This window comes from Theobroma cacao, chromosome 9, assembly GCF_053813885.1.
Source record: "Theobroma cacao isolate CCN51 chromosome 9, ASM5381388v1, whole genome shotgun sequence".
NCBI classification, from domain to species: domain Eukaryota; kingdom Viridiplantae; phylum Streptophyta; class Magnoliopsida; order Malvales; family Malvaceae; genus Theobroma; species Theobroma cacao.
Genome location: NC_142647.1, coordinates 47189894 through 47211514, shown reverse-complemented (window position 1 = coordinate 47211514; position 21621 = coordinate 47189894). Strand labels below are relative to the sequence as shown.

General features: G+C 36.1%; 4 protein-coding genes across 6 annotated transcripts; all 4 read left to right on the top strand.

Annotated features, from left to right (window-relative positions):
- The first annotated feature begins 1533 nt into the window (after positions 1-1533).
- Positions 1534-4390, top strand: LOC18590489 (phosphoinositide phospholipase C 4-like). The gene is made up of 9 exons (XM_007016032.3): positions 1534-1929; positions 2036-2232; positions 2377-2512; positions 2607-2840; positions 2934-3169; positions 3268-3385; positions 3481-3633; positions 3738-3824; positions 3912-4390. The coding sequence occupies exons 1-9, from the start codon at positions 1606-1608 to the stop codon at positions 4215-4217; spliced, it is 1791 nt and encodes a 596-aa protein (XP_007016094.3). The 5' UTR covers positions 1534-1605; the 3' UTR covers positions 4218-4390.
- A 418-nt stretch (positions 4391-4808) lies between these two features.
- LOC18590488 (phosphoinositide phospholipase C 1-like) lies at positions 4809-8734 on the top strand. Its single transcript, XM_007016031.3, has 9 exons — positions 4809-5522; positions 5809-6005; positions 6247-6382; positions 6474-6713; positions 6809-7017; positions 7356-7473; positions 7858-8010; positions 8125-8211; positions 8332-8734. The coding sequence occupies exons 1-9, from the start codon at positions 5214-5216 to the stop codon at positions 8638-8640; spliced, it is 1758 nt and encodes a 585-aa protein (XP_007016093.3). The 5' UTR covers positions 4809-5213; the 3' UTR covers positions 8641-8734.
- Positions 8735-9728: 994 nt separating this feature from the next.
- Positions 9729-13303, top strand: LOC148761036 (uncharacterized). The gene is made up of 8 exons (XM_088809739.1): positions 9729-10223; positions 10412-10503; positions 10659-11217; positions 11299-11521; positions 11651-11776; positions 12377-12455; positions 12657-12895; positions 12993-13303. Exons 1-8 carry the CDS (start codon positions 9729-9731, stop codon positions 13301-13303), a joined length of 2124 nt encoding a protein of 707 aa, XP_088665865.1.
- A 2837-nt stretch (positions 13304-16140) lies between these two features.
- Positions 16141-20896, top strand: LOC18590487 (protein TRM32-like). Of its 3 annotated transcripts, XM_007016030.3 has the most exons (5): positions 16141-16394; positions 17061-17300; positions 18084-18169; positions 18322-20023; positions 20176-20896. In XM_007016030.3, exons 2-5 carry the CDS (start codon positions 17141-17143, stop codon positions 20868-20870), a joined length of 2643 nt encoding a protein of 880 aa, XP_007016092.3. In that variant the 5' UTR covers positions 16141-16394; positions 17061-17140; the 3' UTR covers positions 20871-20896. The 3 variants fall into 3 exon arrangements, with proteins under 3 accessions (XP_007016092.3, XP_088666436.1, XP_088666435.1); XM_088810310.1 differs by lacking the exon at positions 17061-17300; XM_088810309.1 differs by lacking the exons at positions 16141-16394; positions 17061-17300 and adding an exon at positions 17748-17818.
- The last annotated feature ends 725 nt before the right edge of the window (positions 20897-21621 follow it).

Here is a 21621-nt window from a genome sequence, read left to right as displayed (position 1 = left end):
TCATAATTGATGACAATGTGACATGATGACATAGTTATGTGACATTTTCACCTTTCGTATCAGCATCATATCATTATCATGTGAGCATAAAATGACAAGTAGCATTTTAACTAAAGACAATTAGTTAACTATTAGTTATAAAAGCTTAATTAATTCAAGAAAAAAATATAGAGACTCCATTGAATATAATAAAAGAATAAAAAGATATTTGAATTTTCTTAAATAGTTCAAATTTTTTTTTTAAACATTATGCTTTTTTTTTTTTAAAATGTGTTTGTAGAGTGTAGATGTATTTCTTGAGAGAAGAAAGAAACCAAAAAAATAAGAGTAACAATTTTGCCACTAATGGTACACTTCCTAATACTATTAACTATCGCAAAAACATTCTCTTGACCACTTTCATATTCAAATAGAAAACTTCTATCCCACTTGATATTGTGCATTTTTTTACTATCGATTAAAAATCTTAACTCTTAAACCCTAAATCGTAAACCTTACACACACTTGTATGCTATCAACTAAAAACCTTAACTATTAAGGCTTTTAAATCTTAAACCCTAAATTCCAAACAGTAAACCTTACACTTTAATATGACACTTTTATGTTATCAACTAAAAACCCTAATTCCTAAGTCTTTTAAATCTCAAATCTTAAACTTTATATTTTATTATGAGAAATTTATTGAACATTTAATGTAAAATTATGAAAAAAATATTAAAACGAGACACCAAATGAATAAGAGAATTTATATTCTTCAGACTTAGTCATGGTATATCTATATGTCATTTTGCATGCTATTCACCTTAACATGCAAAAAAAAAAAAAAATCAATTGTTGGGTCAATTCTGATCCCACACATACAAATACAAGGTAAAGCCCCCCTCATAAGGCTTAGTTTGGTTTTGTAATTTAAAAAATTAGTATAAATATTGAATTAAAGATATTATCCATTCTATTTTTTAAAAAAGAGTTATTGATTTTGGATTCGATCCTGACGAGTAATGCAACATTTTGGAATTGATTCCTTTATGGGGTCTTTCAAAATTCATTCGAAAGGGAAAGAGGATTCTCTCTTACTGTGTGAAAATGCGAAAAATTAAATAAAATAAACCAACAAGCCTCTGTTGACAAGCTTTTTCTGAGAAAAAGATAAACAAATAAAAAGCAGATGCAAACTACCAAATGTAAAAGGAGAGCTTGACTGAAAACACAGAAAGAACCGACCACTTAAAGGACTAATTTATACATCCACGACTATCACAGATGATTCTTGCTTCTAAACAAGTACAACAACATTTATCAAAGATATTTGCTTCCCATTTTTTTTCCCTATGATGTTTGCATGTGACAATAAAATCCACTTTCCAGGAATGACTTATGGCAGTAAAACAAAGAAGGCGGGAATTTGTTGAATAAATCTGATATATAAAGAGGGTTGGAGATATCACCTGACAAAATCATCAGCAATCAACTATATTCCGAGAAAGTTTGAAAGAAAAGAAAAGAAAAAGATATACAGCACTCCTTACTCTTTAGCACTTGAAAGTTTTATGTTTTATTTTGATCTGTGACCCTGTGAGGGAAGGTTTCTCGAGGCTATTTTTTATGGGGTACATTGGAAATTATAGCTTGTGCATTTGTTTCCCTAAGAAATTCGGGACCACTGAGGCAGGCCCGCCAGTGGATGTGAAGGAGGTGTTCATGGAGTACGCGGGAGGGGGTACCTGCATGACGGTGGAGCAGCTGAGGCGGTTCTTGGTGGAGGTTCAAGGTGATGCTGAAGCTTCCATTGAAGATGCGGAGAGGATTGTGGAGGAAGTGCTTCAGAGGAGGCATTATAACGTAAAGTTCACAAAAAAGGCTTTAAGCCTTGAAGATTTTCATTTTTACTTATTCTCTGTGGATCTCAACCCTTCTCTCCTTAATCAGGTATAATCTGTTTGCTTCTCTCTTGGTGGCAAGTTATATATTTTTGTCTGGAGAGAAAAATCGAAATACATTTCAACGTTTAACATAGAATATATGGTACATTCAGGTTCATCAAGATATGACTGCTCCTCTCTCCCATTACTTCATTTATACTGGTCACAATTCATATTTGACTGGAAACCAAATCAGCAGTGATTGCAGCGATGTTCCAATCATAAAGGCACTAAAGAGAGGTTTAAGAGTGGTGGAGCTTGATTTATGGCCAAATTCTACAAAAGATAATGTGCTTGTTCTTCATGGATGGTATGTGCATATTTGTCCGAAGTCCAAAAAAAAAATTCTCAACAGAATTTACTTAATTAAAGAAAGCTCGATAGGTTCTTGTAATTTCCCAGTTTTTCTTTTCTGTTGATGAATTTCGATTATATGTGCGTTTATGAATTGCAGGACCTTGACAACTCCTGTGGAGCTGATTAAATGTTTGAAATCCATTAAAGAGCATGCTTTTTCTGCTTCTCCGTACCCTGTAATAATTACTTTTGAAGACCACCTTACCCCAGATCTTCAAGCTAAAGTAGCTCAGGTTTGTTGTCAATCTTCTTCAATACCACCACTCTTTCCTGGAATTATACATTTCTAATGCTTCTATACCTATTTTTTTTTGTTTTTGTCCATAGATGGTCACGCAAACATTTGGAAACATGTTGTTTTATCCTGATTCTGATTGTGTGAGAGAATTCCCTTCCCCGGAAGAACTGAGATATCGAATTATCATATCAACTAAACCTCCAAAGGAATACCTTGAAGATAAAAGCTTATCAAGCAGAAGAAGTAACTCAGTCAAAGAAAAAGATTCTGATGAAGATGTATGGGGGAGAATGTCACCAGACCTCACAAATGATGATGAGAAGGTCAGCTGAAAAAAAAAAAAACAACAACTTATTCTGCTTTTCTTATTTCTGCTATTTTAGGGTTTAAAAATGGCTTGGCCTGTTCTACTGCAGAGTGACTGTGATACAAGTGAACATAGTCTATGCGATGGTGACAATGAAGCCTGTGATCGTCTATTGCGCCCATTAGGAGCACCAGCGTACAAGAACCTAATTTCCATTCCAGCTGGAAAGCCTAAGGGAAAGCTAAGAGAGAAGCTAAAAGTTGAGCTAGATAAAGTTAGACGCCTAAGTTTGAGTGAACAAAAATTTGAAAAGGCTACTATCTCCCATGGAACAGAAGTTGTAAGGTACACAGCAAGTTCGATAACTTTAATATTTTAAATACGAAAATTGTTCGAAGTTTATTTAATGACTGAACCTAATGCTTGAAGATTGTTGTATATAGGTTCACTCAAAGGAACATTTTGAGGATATATCCAAGGGGTACTCGGGTTAACTCCTCAAACTACAATCCCCTAATTGGTTGGATGCATGGGGCTCAAATGGTTGCATTAAATATGCAGGTTTGGTTTCTAATTTTCTGCTTCCTTTTTCAATATCCAAAAACGTTTTCTGAAAATTTGGGTCTAATAATAACATGTTTATGGTCTGATTGCAGGGATATGGAAAATCTCTATGGTTGATGCATGGGATGTTTAGATCCAACGGAGGGTGTGGCTATGTGAAAAAGCCAGAATTTCTGATGAACGTGGGTCCAAATGATCAGGTTTTTGATCCTAAAGCAAAGCTGCCAGTGAAGAAAATCTTAAAAGTGAGTGTGGAGTTCAATTTTATTTTATTTTATTTAAAAAAAAAATTGATTCCCCTCCATAGTGGTCATCTTTTGTCTAATTGCCTTCCCATGTTATTCAACAGGTGAAAGTATACATGGGAGATGGATGGCATTTAGATTTTAAACAAAGGCACCTCAATCATTGGTCTCCACCAGAATTCTACACCAGGGTTTGTTTCTTGCTTATGGTACATTTTAGCAATTTGAGTGGCAGAAACCAATCATCCAATTACTTACATGTCCAAGCTCCTGAGCAGGTTGGCATAGAAGGAGTACCAGCAGACAAGACAATGAGGAAAACAAAGAAAAGAAATGGCAACTGGACCCTGGTGTGGGATGAGGAATTCATATATCCATTGACAGTTCCTGAAATAGCTTTACTTCGTGTTGAAGTTCATGAATATAACATGTCAGAGAAAGACTATTTCGCTGGCCAGACTTGCCTGCCAGTGTCCGAGTTGAGACCAGGCATCAGGGCAGTGCCTCTCTTCAACCGCAAAGGAGAAAAGTTCACTTCACTTGGGCTTCTCATGCGCTTTGAGTTTGTCCAAGTAGATATTTAGTCTTAAACAAACTTTATCAGTACACTACTTCCCCGTAGTTGGGGAAGTTCATGCAAATGCAATAGATTTCACAGCACACTATATACCAATCCCCCCAAAAGAAAATCCATCAAATTTCATTTTTGTCTTCTGTGATTGTAATCAAATGTAAGGAATTTATAGTGCATTACCTTTCGCAAGTCATCTAACTTTGAAATTGTACAACATGATGATGTTTCACAATCCTGTGTCAAAATTGAAACTCCAAAGACTTGTATATCGACTCACAGCTGTCAACACGACGACTTAAGTCAATCTGAACTACTTATTTTAAACCAAGAACGCCTTAAATAATGTTTTCCCTTAGGCCCCAGGGGCCCAGCATCTGTTCTCTTGTCCAATCTTCAGAAAGCATCCGTAATAGTGATTGAACATTCGTACACATTACAATAATGGTAGTACTACATATTGTTATTGACCGTAAAGATTCCAGTCACTATGCTTTGTTTCTTTAATTTATATAATAAAGATTATGGCTGATCAATTCCAGCTCAATGATCCATAATCCATGGAATCTCCTGATATAAAACCTTGAGAAATTCTTTGCCTTGCCTGGCTAGAGAATAAAAAAAAAAAACTGGGTCTCAAGAACTTGGCTGGACTTTGCTGCCAAAAAGAGTGAAAGAAGCGGGGCCCATTTCATTCCTTGCTCTCCTTGACCCTTGATTTACCCCTTTTAAGCGAATGACAAGCAATCTCTTCCCTTGGTATCAAGTAAAAAAGTAGCAGCCTGTTAAACATTTCATTCCCAAAGAGCTGACAGAAAAAGGAATATGGATTGTTTCAGCTTCCTTACAGTCTTTGCATGAGCACATATTCTCACTTCATTTAAACGGCATTCCTGTCTTTCAATCTTCCTGAGTTGATATATGTACAAAAAAGAAAAAATTCAAGTACGGGGAGAGTGAAAGAAACATCATCACAGTTGAGAAATCAATCTTTGTCTGTGAAAGGGAGATGCTGAAGCAGAATTTCAAGGTCTGCCTGTGTTGGAGGAGAATATTCAAGACAAGGGTAGTTGAGCCACCTTTAGATGTTAAGAACGTGTTCTACCGTTACTCACCAGGTGGAATGATGACAATTGATGAACTGCTGAGGTTTCTGATTGAACATCAAGGAGAAAAGAATGCCACCAAGGACGATGCGCAGGCCATTTTTGATAGCCTCAAGCATCTCAACATCTTCCACAGAAGGGGCCTCCATTTAGAAGCCTTCTTTAGATATCTCCTTGGTGACCATAACCTTGTTCACCCTCCATCTCAAAAGGTAATTGGGGTTTTTCTCTTTAATATGATGAGAGGAATCAATATATATACATTCATGCGTTAGTTCATAATATAACTAGCAACCATATAATGCTTTGTTTCTTTTGATTTAATCAGTGATGAAATTGAAGTATTTAAACCCTCTATTCCCATAATTCCATTCCCCATTTTCCACTTCCTGGAATAATCATTGGATAATCTGTCATTGTTTTGATGAATTTAGTTTAGTATTCTGGAGAGATTCAGTCTGCCATTGTTAACTCAGTGGAAGATGTCTTTCAATTCAGGTGCACCATGACATGGATGCTCCATTGGCACATTATTTCTTATTCACGGGCCATAACTCCTACTTGACTGGGAATCAACTCAGCAGTCCCAGCAGTGTCGAACCGATTAAAGATGCTCTACTTAAAGGTGTAAGAGCAATCGAATTGGATCTGTGGCCAAATTCCAAGGGAACTGATGCGGAAGTTCGTCATGGCGGGTATGAAGCTAACATACTCTTTATCAATCCATTCTCTTTTCCTGTACAAGAAACCTCATTCTTACGAATTCAAGAAATTTGAAACGAAGTGATCCTGAAAGAATATTCACTTGCTAATATTATTTTTATGTTCTTCTATACACAATAACTAGCACTCGTAACATTACTTGTTCAGGAAGTTTACCGTTTTTATAAAGATGAGTAAAACTGTACAGAGTGATGAATTTCACTAAAACTGCAGGACTCTCACTCCTCCTGTGGACCTCCAAAAATGTTTGCAAGCAATTAAGGAGAATGCATTTACTAATTCAGAATATCCTGTTGTGATCACTTTTGAAGACCACTTGAATTCAAATCTTCAGATAAAAGTGGCTAAGGTGAGGTGAAAATGATGGTGGCAGTATGGAATGTTACCTTTTTTACTAAACTTGAAATGTGCTTTTAAACTTGAACATGATTTCTTTTTAGATGGTCAAAGAAACATTTGGAGAAATGCTCTACTGCACCAAATCAGAAAATTTAGAGGAATTTCCTTCACCAGAATTTCTGAAGAAAAAGGTACTGATTTCAACCAAACCCCCGAAGGAGTACCTTGAAGGCCAGACCATTGAGGAAAAAAAAAGGAAAAAATCAAAAAGCAGAGCAGGGGAAGACGTTTCAGAAAATGAGAGTGCAACTGCAAGAAATGAACGTCAAAATAGTAGACAGGTGCCTTAGAGTGAATATATATCATGCTCCGATGACCAAATGTTGAGAACAAAGAAAAATTGCTTACCTTGTTGTCATTTATCATTTGGTAGCAGAATCCACCAGATGAAGCAGAACATGTTCCGGATGAAGATGAGGAGAAGGCTGTGAATCAATACAGGGAACTAATTGCCATACATGCAGGGAAGCTGAAAGGTGGATTAGAAAACTGGCTGAGTGATGATCCTAAGAAAGTCAGACGGCTTAGCTTGAGTGAGCAGGAGCTTGAAAATGCTACTAAAACACATGGAACTAAAATTGTCAGGTATAGCTGCCTCTGTTTAGTTTCAGTAGATACTTCATTGTTCATAAATCAACAAGCCTGTAAAGCATGGCAGTTTTGCATGTTGAAATGGGTGCATTTTCATAACCCGAAATTTCAGTCTCCTTGATCAACATTTCAGATAAGATCACAAGAAATTTGTGCCCTGGCAATGCGAAAGATGTGTAGCTTAGCAAGTCATTATATAACATGATGTATACCTCAGATTAACCAACAGCAAGAGTGTACTGCCTGCATATGTTTAAACACTGATGATAAACATTGACATTTTCATATTTTCACTCTTTTTAGTTGTCATATTTATTGAATTCTTTCTTTAGGTTCACTCAGCGGAATTTGCTTAGGGTGTATCCTAAGGGCATACGCCTTGACTCATCTAATTATAATCCTTTTGTTGGATGGATGCATGGAGCTCAAATGGTTGCATTTAATATGCAGGTAAGACCTTTTCAGGGCCTCTAAAATGGGCCAATATGTATGGCTTCAATCTTATTTCACAGAAACTTCTGGTTTGACACTTACACTGGAAAAAGTTTACATCACGGCAAATAATATTGATCTTGATTCTTTCATCAGCCTCTTCTATGGAAGAATTACCTAGCCCCATGACCCATGTCACGGGATCCTTTTAAGGAAGTTTGCTTAACTTTTGCCTACAGACCTCCAAGGATGGTCAAATTTTCCTGGAGCACTTCTGTTGATTCTATGTTTAACTATAAGTTCTTGAACTCATAATCTAAATGCTTGTTGGAATAACTTCCATCCTCTACTCACTCAATTTTCATGTTTGAGCTATTCTTATTGTGGCTTCTCTTCTGACAGGGCTATGGAAAGCACCTCTGGGTAATGAAAGGAATGTTTAAAGCCAATGGTGGATGCGGCTATGTGAAAAAACCTGACTTTTTATTGCATAGGGGTCCAAATGATGAGGTTTTTAATCCTAATGAGGAATTGAGCGTCAAGACTGTTATGACGGTGGGTGAATTTAGCCCTACTCATAAGTGCATCATTTAGTTCCTTCACTAGAATCTAGATGTCAGTCTTTCATAGCTGGAATCTTTAAGATGTGTTTTTGTTCCATGTTTACAGGTGAAAGTTTTCCTAGGAGAAGGTTGGCATCAGGATTTCCACCACACAGCATTTGATCGCTATTCTCCACCGGACTTCTATGCAAGAGTGAGATGATTAAAATTCCATACGTAACTGAAATTCCTAATATGTTTCAAATGCAGCTCACTGTTGGGAAATAAACAGGACAAGTATGCAGTTTTTGATGACTAATTAATCTGTCTGCAGATTGGAATTGCTGGCATTCCAGCAGATCGATCTTTAAAGGAAACAGAAATAATTGAAGACGAATGGTTACCTGTATGGAACGAGGAGTTTGAATTCCTGTTACGAGTTCCTGAATTGGCTGTGCTTCGGATTGAAGTCCTTGAGTATGACACTACAGGGAGACCTGATTTCGGAGGCCAAACATGTTTGCCTGTATCAGAGTTAAGAACTGGGATCCGGACGGTTCCATTAGATAACAAAAAGGGTGATAAGTACAAGCATGTCAGGCTTCTTTTAAGCATCAAATTTGGGCTACCTTATGATTTCTGACTACTGAGATTTGTTTAATATTTGTAATGATTATCATACACTGCAAACACTGCTCAATGACATTCCTCAATCTATTATGTATTTCCCTCATAAATCAACAGAGAAACCTCACAAGGTGCATATAGTCTTGGATTGAATCACCACCAGCTTGGTATCAATGTTCGATAAAAAAAAATTAAATAATAGCAAATAAAAGTTTAGTGGAGCTGAGTTGATTGCCAGAACCTAATCCAACTTCCATGACAAGTTAATTTGATCATCATACTTTCTTTTACTGCACAGCAGTTCATAGGATTGTGTTTGACATCTCAAACTGTTGTTGAAATATGACTTGCATTGAAAACCACATCAATGCATGCTATTAACCTTAGAATCATAGGTGATCATTTTGTATTAAGACAGCTAGATTCCTATCTTATTATAATAGCTATGCATCTAGTGAAAGACTTATGCAATGATTAGCATGTATTCTTGTGCCTTGTACTGATCTAAGCTTACTAGTTAAGCTTTGCTATGTATTAAAAACTAAGTTAATTCATATCAGAGATATCAAGCTTCTGTTACTCCAGAAAACTCTTTTTCACTTGCTGTTCTTTCATACTTCTCATATATTCATCAAAACACAACATGGTATCATAGCTCTAATGATCTTAGAGGTCTGTTAGCAAGCTTAAAAACCTTCATAGCACATAAACAACCTCCTCTCAAAAGGTATGGCATCAAGTGGCAGTACAGCAAGTCTCTCTGCACCAATATTTAATGGTGAGGGTTATACATCATGGACTGTCAAAATGAAGGCTATTCTTATAGCATTTGACCTCTGGGAAGTTGTTGAACATAGAGGAGAAACCCCTGAGCTCAAAGCCAATCCCACTATAAACCAAATAAGACAGCACAGTGAATAAGTAGCCAAAAAGTACAAGGCATTGTCCTATATTCATGCTGCTGTAATATAACCTATATTTGCAAGAATTATGGCTTGTGAAACAGCCAAGGAAGCATGAGATAAGCTCAAGGAGGAGTTTCAAGGGTCAGACAGAACCAAGAAGATGCAGGTTCTGAATTTGATGAGGCAATAAGAGCTGAAGATGAAGGAGAATGAGTCTGTGAAAGACTATGTGGATAAGCTTATGAAGATAGTCAACCAAGTTAGGCTCTTGGGAGCTGAGCTTTCAGATTCAAGAAGTGTGGAGAAGGTGCTGGTGAGTATTCCTGAGAGATTTGAGTCAAAGATTGCAGCTCTTGAGGAATCCAAAGACCTCACCTTAATGACAATACAAGAGTTGGTAAATGCCCTTCAAGCTGCTAAAACAAGAAGACAGATCAGGCTTGATGAGCATATTGAGACAGCTTTGCAAGCAAAGTTTAGGGACAAGAATGTCCTTCACGATGGCAACAAAAAGTTCCAAGATGAGACAAGGAACAAAGAGAAGGTAGTAACTTCAAATCAGAGGCAACAAAGTAAGAAAACCAGAATTGCAGTGTGCTCTTACTGCAAAAAGACTAACCATGCTGAAAGATATTGTTGGTTTAGGCCAAACGTTAAGTGTAGGAAGTGTAATCAGCTTGGTCATATGGAAAAGGTATGAAAAACAAAGCTGTTCAATAAAACCAACAAGCTAAAGTATTAGAGGAAGCTGAGACAACGGAAGAGTTGTTGTTTATGGCATCAGAGGGCAAAAAGGGAAAGACAGATCAGACCTGGTTAATTGACAGTGCTTGTTCAAGTCACATATCACCAAATGCATCCTTGTTCACCACAATTGATCAGAATCAATGTGCAAGGGTAGAAATTGGGAATGGAGAGTTTTTGGATGCCATTGGCAGAGGGATAGTTGTTGTACCAACATTAAATGAAACCAAGTATGTCTCAAATGTTCTTTTAGTGCCTCAAGCATGTCAAAACTTACTGAGTGTTGATCAAATGGTAGACAATGACTATACCTTGTTTAAAAACAAAAAGTGCACTATCATTGAACCTCAGGCAATGTTTGAATGTCTGTCAAAATGAGAAATAGATGTTTTCCTCTTGATTGGCATCACATGAGTCTAAAAGCTATTGAGAAGGATGGTTATAATGTGTCTGAGCTATGGCATAGGAGATTTGGGCATTGCAACTACTCTACAATGAAGTTGCTGAAATCTAACAATTTAGTGACAAAATTGTCCTCCATATATGAACACATTGATGTTTGTGAAGTCAACCAATTAGGAAAGCAAACAAGGCTACCATTTCCTTTGAAAAGCACTAAGAGAGCCTATGAGAAGCTTAAACTGATCTATTCTGATGTTTGTGGTCCAATGAGTGTTGAATCACTCAATGATAGCAAGTACTTTGTGTTGTTCATTGATGACTATACCAGGTTGACTTGGATTTATTTCATTAAGTTCAAATCTAATGTGTTTTCAGTATTTAAGAAGTTCAAAGCTTCTATTGAGCTTGAGTCAGGGTGCAAGGTGAAATGTTTGAGAACTGATAATGGAAGGGAGTTCAATTCAGACGAGTTTGAAGCATTTTTATCTACTGCTAGCATTAAGCATCAATTCACTGTTCCATATTCACCTCAACAAAATGAGGTCTGTGAACGAAAAAATAGAACTATATTGAATATGGCTAGGTGCTTGCTATTTGAAAAATCAATGCCTAAGGAATTCTAGGCAGAGGCAACAAATACTGCTGTTTATCTACAAAATATTCTGCCAACAAGAGCCTTGGAGAAGTTAACACCCTATGAAGCATGGTATAATGTGAAACCTGCTGTTAACCATCTCAAAGTCTTTGGATGCATTTGTTATGTGCATGTTCCAAAGGCCAAAAGAACCAAGCCGGAACCAAGAGCTGAGCTAGGAGTCTTTCTTGGCTACAGTTTGCAATCCAAAGGTTACAGAGTGTTCAATTTAAGCTCCAAAAAGGTTCAAATAGTAAGGGATATTAGATTTGATGAGCAAGCCTATTGGAACTAGAAGTCAAAAGTGATTGAGGCTTCAAATGACAAGTTGCTTGGTCCAGGGACATTACCAGAATTGGTTCAAGAACCTCTTGAAGATCCTAATGATGAAGAATTTGCTGTCAAGGGCACCAGGATTCTAGAAAGCATATATGACAGATGCAATATGGCCATTACAGATCAAACAAGTTACTCAAAAGCCAAAGAATTAGCTCACTAGCAGGCTACCATGAAAGAGGAGCTAAGGGTGATTGACAAAAACAAAACTTGGTCCTTGGTTGATAGAACAAATTCTATGAATGTCATTGGTACTAAATGGATTTTTAGAACCAAGTACAATGTTGATGGCTCAATCAACAAGCATAAAGCCAAGTTGGTTGCAAAGGGTTCTGTTCAACGACCAAAAATTGATTTCACTAATACATTTGCACTAGTGACCAGATTTGAGACAGTTAAACTTTTACTTGCTATAGCTGGTGGTCTTAGTTGAAAGGTTCATCACCTTGACATCAAATCAACATTCTTGAATGGAGTCCTATAGGAAGCTATCTATGTTGAAATACCTGAAGGGCTGAAAGTCAATGACAGAGTCAACAAGGTCTACAAGCTACATAAGGCCTTGTATGGTCTCAAACAAGCCCTTAGGGCCTGGTACAGCAGGATGGACAACTATCTGGAGTCAAAAGGGTTCTGCAGGATTGTAAATGAACCTACACTTTATGTCTTAAAGGTCCAAGATCAAGTAATGTTGATGGTTTCTTTATATGTTAATGATCTATTTATCACAGGTTCTGGAAGCAAACTAATAACTCAGTTTAAGGCAACCATGAAGACTGAGTTTGACATGATTGATTTGGGAAAAATGAGGTACTACTTGGGATTTCAGATTGATTAGTTTCACCAGGGTATTTTCCTTTGTCAGAAAACTTATATTGCTGCAGTCTTGGAAAAGTTTGACATGTAGAAATGCAAATCAGTTGCAACTCCAATGGTTGTAAATGATAAATTCAATGATGCTAACTCTCCCAAACTCACTGATCCTTCTATCTATAGAAGCTTAATTGGCAGTCTACTTTATGCATGTGGATCAAGGCCTGACATCATGTTTTCAGTTACTTATCTCTCAAGATTTATGCAAAGTCCTTCTGTTCAGCATCTCTCAGCTGCTAAGAGGATTTTGAGGTATCTGCAAGGCACTCTTGATCTTGGCTTGCACTTCAAATACTTAAATGAAGTCAAATTGGTTGGATACAGTGATAGTGATTTTGCTGGAGATCCAACAAAATTTCAAAAGCACATCAGGATATGTGTTTTATTTGGGAGGAGCTGCTTTTAGCTGGAACTCAAAAAAACAAGAGGTAGTGGCTCAGTCAACAGCTGAAGCATAATATATTGCTGCTGCAGCTGCTGTGTGGCTCATGAAGTTGTGTTTGGATCTGAAGTTTGAACAAAAGGAAGCTATAGAACTATTCTTGGATAGCAAATCAGCAATTGCTGTTGCCAAGAACCCTCTAAACCCTGGCAGAACTAAGCACATCAATGTAAAGTTTCATGTTGTCCGAGAAGCTAAAAAATTAAATGAAGTGAAGTTCAGCTACTGCAACTCAAACAAGCAAGTAGCAGACATCTTTACCAAGGCACTACCAAAGGAGAGGTTTGAAGACCTTAGATTAATGCTAGGGGTTTGCAAAGCAAGTCCTACGGAGGAGTGTTGAAATAAGACTTGCATTGAAAACCACATCAGTGCATGCTATTAACTTTAGGATCATATGTGATCATTTTGTATTAAGACAGCTAGATTCCTATCTTATTATGATAGCTATGCATCTAGTGAAAGACTTATGCAATGATTAGCATGTATTCTTATGCCTTGTACTGATCTAAGATTACTAGTTAAGCTTTGCTATGTATTAAAAACTAAATTAATGCATATTAGAGATATCAAACTTTTGTTACTCCAAAAAACTCTATTTCACTTGTTGTTCTTTTATGCTTCTCATATATCCATCAAAATACAACATCTGTTTTACTTCACCAACAACACAACACAATTTTCTTCAGTTGTCTAAACACAAAAATTAGTCAAGTCCCAAGTTCTTGACCTTGAAAAATATGGGTGTGTCAGTTTCCGTTCAATCTTTAATGCTTACGGAACGTTGCTCCATTGCTGACGCATAGAACACTCTCCTGAAACGTAAACCTTGATTGATTCAGTCCACGCTTTGAAATGATCTGAAAACCTGGACGAATGAGACAATGCCAACCTTTTGACAAAGCTTACTTAGGTTTGCAAAAAAATAAAAATAAAATAAAATAACCCAAAGATCTAAATGTGAATGTTAATTCTAAGTCAGTGAAATGGTGGACATCAACATTCCCAGAAGTTTCAGTTTCGAGAGAGATTAGAACCATTAAGTCATATTTCTAGGTCAATTTTTTGAGGTTCCATTCGTCCCCCAGGTGGATTATTCAGCGGTGCATTTCTTTGACTAGAAATGAATGCTTAGATAGTCGCATTACACACGCTAAGTCAAACTGATTATGTTTTTTTTTTTTTTTTTAACTACATGGTAAACATGGTATGTATTTATCTTTTTCACTTAATTTTATTTTCATTTTTTTTAATACTTGAACTATTCATTCTTGACTGACTATTCTATTTTATGTACAAGTGAGTTCCTTTTGGATTAATCTTCTACTTTAATACATATTTAATCTAATTAATATCAAAAGCTTTGAACAAGTCATATGATGACAAGAAGGGTTTACAATTATCTAGGTATCTTCAAAGTAAAATTCATGGAATATTGACAAAAATTGTTCAAAAGCTTTGTTAGATATCTTCAAAGCAGCATAACATACTGCCATACGAGTAGATGAAACCCAGATTTTTCTTTTTTCCCCACTCCTCAACCAGCTTCTGTAATTCTACCAGAACCAGTTCCTAGCTAAAAGCTTGGATGCCTATGAAAATTGTTGCAAGCATTAGGACAACTTGCTCGGCTCAGTTTCTCTGCAACAGGTATGGGAATGATAAACAAAAAGGGAAAATGAATAGGAAGAGATCTAAATTACTTATTTCTTAATTATATTTATAGATTGGACCCTTGATTCTGATATTTTCAAGCCTAAAATAAAGTAAATATTTGTGGATTTGTGATATACTAGTGGCCTATTAGACTTTACTAATCAACATTGACAGCCAGAATTTAAAGTCTGACAAGAGTATATTAATGAAAGATAATATATTAGTGTTAATTTCTTAAAAATATGTTAATAATTGATACTCTAGCAGCCTTATAATCTTTCAGATATTCCAATAGTATTAACATGTTAATTTAGCAGACAATTATAAATAGTTGAATAAGATAAGGTCTATGTATAACTAATTGATTAATTTTATAGGCATGACTTATAGTAATTTATTAAAATCTCGATTCTAGAATCAAAGGGAAAGGTTTGAATCTTTGCAGTGAGAGCTTATGAAATATATATAGTCCTTTCCTCACCTAGAAGCTCCCTAACCCAATTGAAGTTTTGTGCAGACAAGATTTCCTTCCAATTCCCAACTTCTTACAGTACAACCCGGAGGAGACACCAATTAAAAATTAAGTAAGAATCTTAGGTTAGATTTCCAATTTTATTTCAACCACTCTTTCTGAAAAAGGGAAGAATTGCATTGACTGATTCTGAGCAATGCTACATATAGATTGTTCAAATTACTACTATATATTTTATAAAAATTGATCTCTTCCAGTGATCACATGAGATTACTAATGACTCTAGCTCTTAATAAGTTGACAGTATTCATGAGGTACATATACTCGCTGTTGACTTCTCAACCACAAAAACATCATTTAACTAATAAATTTGCAATGCTTTCTACTCAATTGATGATGCATGCTCCGCACCAAAAATTAAGGAAACATCTGAGGGCAAAAAAAGGGTTTATGGAAAAAGAAATGATACATGTTCTGAGTCTGATTCTTTACCTGAAGGGTCAATCAGTATATGTGCTTTCAATTAACGTTGTATGTATCTGGAAAGGATTTCTCATCTATAAATTAAAAGGGAGACATACAAAGACATCTGTTTCAGATTTTGGTCATCAGTTCTTTTTGTTCCAGAATGTGCATTGCATATATATGCATGGCAAGGCATTAAATTTCGCTTGATTTTGTGAATGAGTGGAATCTACTCTTCCCGTTTTAAGGTATCAAATCTAAGACTTGTAAGTTACAACCGCTGCTTTGAAACCAGCCTTCACCTCCTCCCACAACAGCCTAACCTCGAGTTGGTGATAGAGGAATTTTATGGACAGGAAAACAAGGTTGGTAATCTGCAGAAAGTGAGAATTTAACATCTTATCTGCAGTCTTCTTTTAATATATATGATTATTATGGTTGGTCAGCTAATGTTTGCCCATTGCTTATTTCATAGACGTGACCCTTTTGGCCATTTGTATTTGGACTAGTCTTTGCCAAAATCCGAAACTGTGGACCAGTCTTGGCGGGTAAACTGGGACTTCATATAACCAACTTTGGCGTCTATCCAATTCCTTCCTTTTTTTGGGTCTTCCTACTGTTAGAGCAACGACTAACGAGTAACGTCCTTCATCGTCTTCTTCTATTTGGTGCCAGATTAAAGAAAGCGTGTCTTCTGCGCTCAAATGATCCTTATGTAGAAGATTGTTCTATAGATGTTTTCCTATTTGTTGTTTTCCGTTGTCTCTTCCACCTTTTTGCATGCTTCAGAGCTTTGAGCTCTCTCATGCTTAAAGAAAATCTCGAGCCTTCTGCATTTCAGGTAAGCCTTTTTAAGGTTTTAATGTGTTTTCCTCAGTTTCTTCCTCTCTTTCTCTCTCTCTCTGCCTTTATTTTGTTTTTCTCCTGTTATGTTATTGACTGCATGATCAATAGAAGGCAGCTGTTTTTCCATCCCATAATAAATTTTTCTGATGTTTCAACATTGATTGAAAGTTATCAATAAGTAAACCAACTTTGTGAAATTGAAAACGGCTGCCAAATCTGCAAGCTTTTCTCCTTTTCTGTTTCGAACCTGATCACCTTGAGCTTCTTTATTGAAGTTGACCCTTTCTTGTTGTTTTTCTTCTCAAGAAATTCATGTCAAAGACTTCTCTTGTTATATAGTGGCAACATCTTCCATTAAATGAATTTTTTTTTTTACTTTACTCTTTATTCTTCACTTTGAAATGATCAGAAGGTATGTACGTGATTTTTTTAATTTCACTAAAAATAATTGATGATGTCAAAATCAGAAAATTTCACAAACTTTTCAAACATGAATGAGTCCTCCCTGCTGATTAGTTCAGACAGGAGAAATAGTCAGAAAAATGTTTGTCACCTCTTCTCACCATCTTGTATACATGTTATCTGCTGTTCAATTCTAGTATTTGGTATAGGAAAATACCCGAGTTCCCTTCTTTATTAAAACTGTGTTTTTCATTATCAGGTTTTACAGACCTATTAGTTGAAATCAAGCGTCACTCAGAGGATTCAGGCTTTAAAGGATCATTTCTTGTTGTGTTCAACATGGGAAGGGAACTTCATGAACATCTTGATGATGTTGAATTTGAGAGTTATCATCCAGGTTGCATGGGGGGCATATTTAATGTTCTTGACTACCATCATTGGTATAATGTCAAAAAGATGTTCCTACATAGAAAGTACAACAGAGGAAGACATGTCAAATGTAAGCAAATCTCAGCTTGTCTCCTCCTTCACCTCTCTCTTTTAATACTACGCTTATATTTTATAATTTCATCTTAATAAGTTAACAAATAAATCAAATTCTTATTACCAGAATCAAATATAATTCATAATAAATTCTACAGTCAAAGATTTATATGATAATCATAGGACCCTTTTCGCTTTTCACATTGACTTATTAGCAAGAAGCTACTTGTTTCTGAAGTGTTAAAGAACCTTATTAGAAAAACAAAAAATTGGGGCATGACCATTTTTCAAATGTAGTGTACAGAAAATGATGTCAAAGATTTATTTTTAATCTGGTGCAGTTAAGTGAAAGATATAACAGTGTTGGATTGGATGCTTTTGTAACTAAACTACAATTAATGAGTATTCTGATGCATCCCCTGTTATTTTCTGCAATCTATCATGCATGTCATCAAAGCTAGAAGGCTGCAAAAGTCTGTATCCCCTAACACCCCCAGGCAGCAAAATTTTATCTATGAAGCTGCAAAATGCTTGGTATGGATGGTTCAATTTGAGCTATTTCGATTGCAGCAGTAATATGCATTTATAGATAAGCAAGCGGAGTAGTTGTTCACTACTATATGAAACTCGTTTAGATCTCATCTTAAGCCTTTAAAACAGGTATATATTTCCCTAGATAAATCTGATTCTCCCTTGCCAACTTGATCCAACCAGAGCGTATTACCCATATGATGTTGTACTTTGTCTGGAAGCTCATTGGGATTCCTTAATGCTTAGAAGAATTTATTCTTAATTGCAGTCTGTGCAAATCCACAAACTATATCCATGGAACGTGAACCTGGTGAAACCCAAGGATTGTTAGGTGGAGAGGCAGGCCAAATCCAAGTAAGTTACGATAAAATTCCTAGTGTTTTCATCTGTATAATGCATATGATGATCAACAGCTAAACTGAAGTTGCAGTTGTTGTTCAATCATGCAATGGAATTGTTTCTTTTGCATCCAACGGAATATCAAATTGACTTGCCTAATTTAACAGGTTCAACAGCAAACAAGAAATACATTTTCAACCAACAAGAACTCCAGTAAAGCTTACACAAAGGGGTTAACCAGTCAAGAGAAGCCCAAGGAAAAGAGCAATAAACATCGGAATTTGGGCTTTTCTGCAAGACCACAGGTACAGCAAACCGATTCAACCCATCATCTGGAACCTTCAGGTTTTGGTCCTGGTTGGATGAATCCAGTTATTCTCGTCCGCAATAGAGCCGACACCTCTGTTACCAGCTCGACTTCCTCTCTGCCAGAGACCCCGAGGAAACAAGTTACAAGGAGCAAAAAGCCTGATAGCAATGACAGAGTGAATGCAGAAAACCACTTGGAACGTGAAGAGAATTCTAAGAAGCATGCCACTGTCCAGAAAAAGTTCGATAAGAAAAGGGGAACTAGAACCTTAATAAATCAGAAGCCAATGGCTACGAAGCTTAACAAAGAAGTTTCAAATAATCAGGTTAAGGAGAGCAGGGATGTTTTGGAGATATTTAAGGTAAACAAAGATTTATTCCTAGATATTCTGCAAGATCCGGAGGTTGGTATTTCACAGCATTTTCCTGCAAGGCAAACTTACAAGACGTTAAAATTAACAAAATCAGGGTCATTTCCAGTTTCTGATTCACCTCGGACTAGATATCTTAGGTCTAGTACACTTGAGCACAAGCAAAAGGAAGTTTGGTCCTTAGGAAAAGGAGAAAAATCACGTTCTGGTACTCGATTATCCAAGTCAAGGGCGTTGAGAACTGATGATGGACTTAGGAGCACCATAACAGAAGAAGCAAGCTCTTCATCCCAGGGATCTGATTCTCAAAGCTGGAATCATTTAGTTATGAGTCGTCTCAAGTATATTAAGCATATAATTAAGCAGGCCCTCAAGGAAAGGAGAAAGGGTATTAACCACACAATGGTGGATGGACCCGCCCTCCAGATTTCTTCAAGAGATACATTGTCCACAAATGAGAGAGAGATGTCTGAAAGCTTGGAAAAGACAACTGTGGAACAAGATAGTATAAAAACTTTCAGTCGTTCTTATCAGACTGATGCTTCTGATCCCGATACCAGTGACGGTAGACGCAACAAGATAAGAAGAACAAAATCTATAAATGAGTCATTGGAAAGATATACTCAATTGTTTGAGCATAGTGTAAGCAAAGAGGCCAATTTGCATCACTCTAAAAGCTTAACATTGACCAATGAAGATAAAGTTGCATCAAGAAGGCGTGCTCCGAAATTTTTCAGAAGGATTTCCTCTCTATCTGATCTTGAGTCCTTCTGCTCCCTTCTACATGAGGTGTCACGCGATGCTCTTTCTTCAGAGATGCCAATTAGGAGTGTTTTAAATTATGATGCAAACAGGGAGAGCGATGGGCATAATGAACCGAATTCAATTAGTTTCCCTGAAGATATAGACAAATTTGAACTAGTAGAAGCTGTTCTAGAAGCTGAATTACAGGAAAAAATGATTGAAAGAAATAACCGCAGTTCAACTGTTTTATTAGTGGATAGAAAGCCTCAACAAATTGCTAAACCATGTGACTTCGATGAAGACATTGTTGAGTTGTTAGTGGAGAAAAGCAGTCCTCACCTAGAGCATGAGAGTGTTTGTGAAGTCATTCCAAGTGCAGAGCCTACACAACAAAGTTCAGATTCAGATGACATAATTAGCATGACAGAGCATCCAATCTCAGAAGGTAAATATGCCTACCTCACAAAGCATAATTAGTAAACTTTCATTTCCTTGAGCTAATGTAATTTGCTTTAGGTATGATATAATTGTTCTGTTCTTGATATTGTTGGAGGAATGGCTGCTAATTGTACATTGTTTTGCCTAAACTTTTATCAGGTCTACAATTGAATTGTCCAAACCTTCCAACGGATGAAACAGATTCTTCTACCATCTTAAAAGACCCGTACAATACAGATTCTTTACCAGGCTTTTGCGATACAACAAGCCACGAAATTGTTGAGTATGAAACCATGGGGATCAGTAGTAGCTTCTTATTCTTTGAATCAGATAAAGAGGCTGATCCTTGCTACAATAATATAAGAGATAATCTCGAGCTCCCAGGTATCATACAAAATGAGTACCTCCAGACATGGTACTCACCAAACCAACCATTGAACCCTTCATTGTTCAAGGAATTGGAGACTTTGTTCCGCCCTGAACTCGAATGCTCCTTTGAGGAAGCTGGAAGCAACTATGATCAACAGCTCGTTTATGATCTGGTTAATGAGGCATTTCTTGAGAGCAATGAAAAATCATCTATATACTTTCCAAAGCCCTTCTCCTTTAACTGTCGCATTAGTCCAATGCTTAAGGAAAACAATGTTCTTCAAGAGACGTGGACAAAAGTCAGCAGGAACCTGGCCTCCCGACCAGAACATGACCAGTCATTGGATGATATTGTAGCTCGGGATTTCGCCAAAGATGCATGGATGAACCCTCAAGCCGAAGAAGAATTTGTGGCACTTGAGCTAGAAGAATTAGTTCTTGATGAGCTTTTAGATGAAGTTATTTGTTTTGAGACAGTAGTTTAAGCCAAATAGATTGCTTCCTAAGAAAATAGGGGTTGATTTCTCCAACTTCCTTTTTTTTTTTTGTGTTTTAATTCAACAATACATGAATCTAGATCATTCATAAATATGGGTTCTTGATGAAATCCATGTTCATGAATTAACAAGATTTTATATTGCAGAATTATACTTGTAAGATATATGGTTCCTTGAATTAGTACATGAAATCTGTGTATAATTCACTATTAGCTTGATTGCCACCATTTCATGGGTGTAATAAAAAGACAGAAAAACTTATTACAATCTTTAAGTAATGAAACTAAATTCTTGGTGATACATAATTTCTATTTAGGTACAAAAATTACAAACAGAAATTTTCTACATTCATTTGATATTTTTTTCATAGTTTTACGTCACGTGTCTATTTTGATATTATCAATCAAAATTATTAACTCTTAAATTCTAAATTCAGAATCCTAAATTGTAAATTCTAAATTATAAACCCTAAATCTTAATCTCTAAATTTTCATACTAAAAGTTTAATAAATTTATGAATAAAGATATCAAGTAGAACATCGAATGAAGGCAAAGAATTTTTATTTCAAAAACTATAGCTTTTTCTGGAATGCTAAATTTTACTTATATATAGAGTATTTCATTCAAATTAAATGCACAACCTATGTTCAAATGACAAAGAAAAGAAAATGAGAAATTAGTTTGTAAATACTCATCGTATTCACAACAAATAGCAATTACTATTTTTGGGCCTATTTAT

Bases quoted from the DNA above. Each gene is read 5' to 3' on its own strand.
- LOC18590487 (XM_007016030.3), top strand. From the start codon at position 17,141: ATGGGAAGGGAACTTCATGAACATCTTGATGATGTTGAATTTGAGAGT. The intron at 17,301-18,083 runs GTAAGCAAATCT...TCTTAATTGCAG, and splicing joins CAGAGGAAGACATGTCAAAT to TCTGTGCAAATCCACAAACT. The intron at 18,170-18,321 runs GTAAGTTACGAT...CTAATTTAACAG, and splicing joins GAGAGGCAGGCCAAATCCAA to GTTCAACAGCAAACAAGAAA.
- LOC18590489 (XM_007016032.3), top strand. From the start codon at position 1,606: ATGGGGTACATTGGAAATTATAGCTTGTGCATTTGTTTCCCTAAGAAA. The intron at 1,930-2,035 runs GTATAATCTGTT...TGGTACATTCAG, and splicing joins ACCCTTCTCTCCTTAATCAG to GTTCATCAAGATATGACTGC. The intron at 2,233-2,376 runs GTATGTGCATAT...TATGAATTGCAG, and splicing joins GTGCTTGTTCTTCATGGATG to GACCTTGACAACTCCTGTGG.
- LOC18590488 (XM_007016031.3), top strand. From the start codon at position 5,214: ATGCTGAAGCAGAATTTCAAGGTCTGCCTGTGTTGGAGGAGAATATTC. The intron at 6,006-6,246 runs GTATGAAGCTAA...CTAAAACTGCAG, and splicing joins GCGGAAGTTCGTCATGGCGG to GACTCTCACTCCTCCTGTGG. The intron at 7,474-7,857 runs GTAAGACCTTTT...CTCTTCTGACAG, and splicing joins TGGTTGCATTTAATATGCAG to GGCTATGGAAAGCACCTCTG.
- LOC148761036 (XM_088809739.1), top strand. From the start codon at position 9,729: ATGAAGGAGAATGAGTCTGTGAAAGACTATGTGGATAAGCTTATGAAG. The intron at 11,522-11,650 runs GTTACAGAGTGT...TGCTTGGTCCAG, and splicing joins CTACAGTTTGCAATCCAAAG to GGACATTACCAGAATTGGTT. The intron at 11,777-12,376 runs GTTACTCAAAAG...TATTTATCACAG, and splicing joins GGCCATTACAGATCAAACAA to GTTCTGGAAGCAAACTAATA.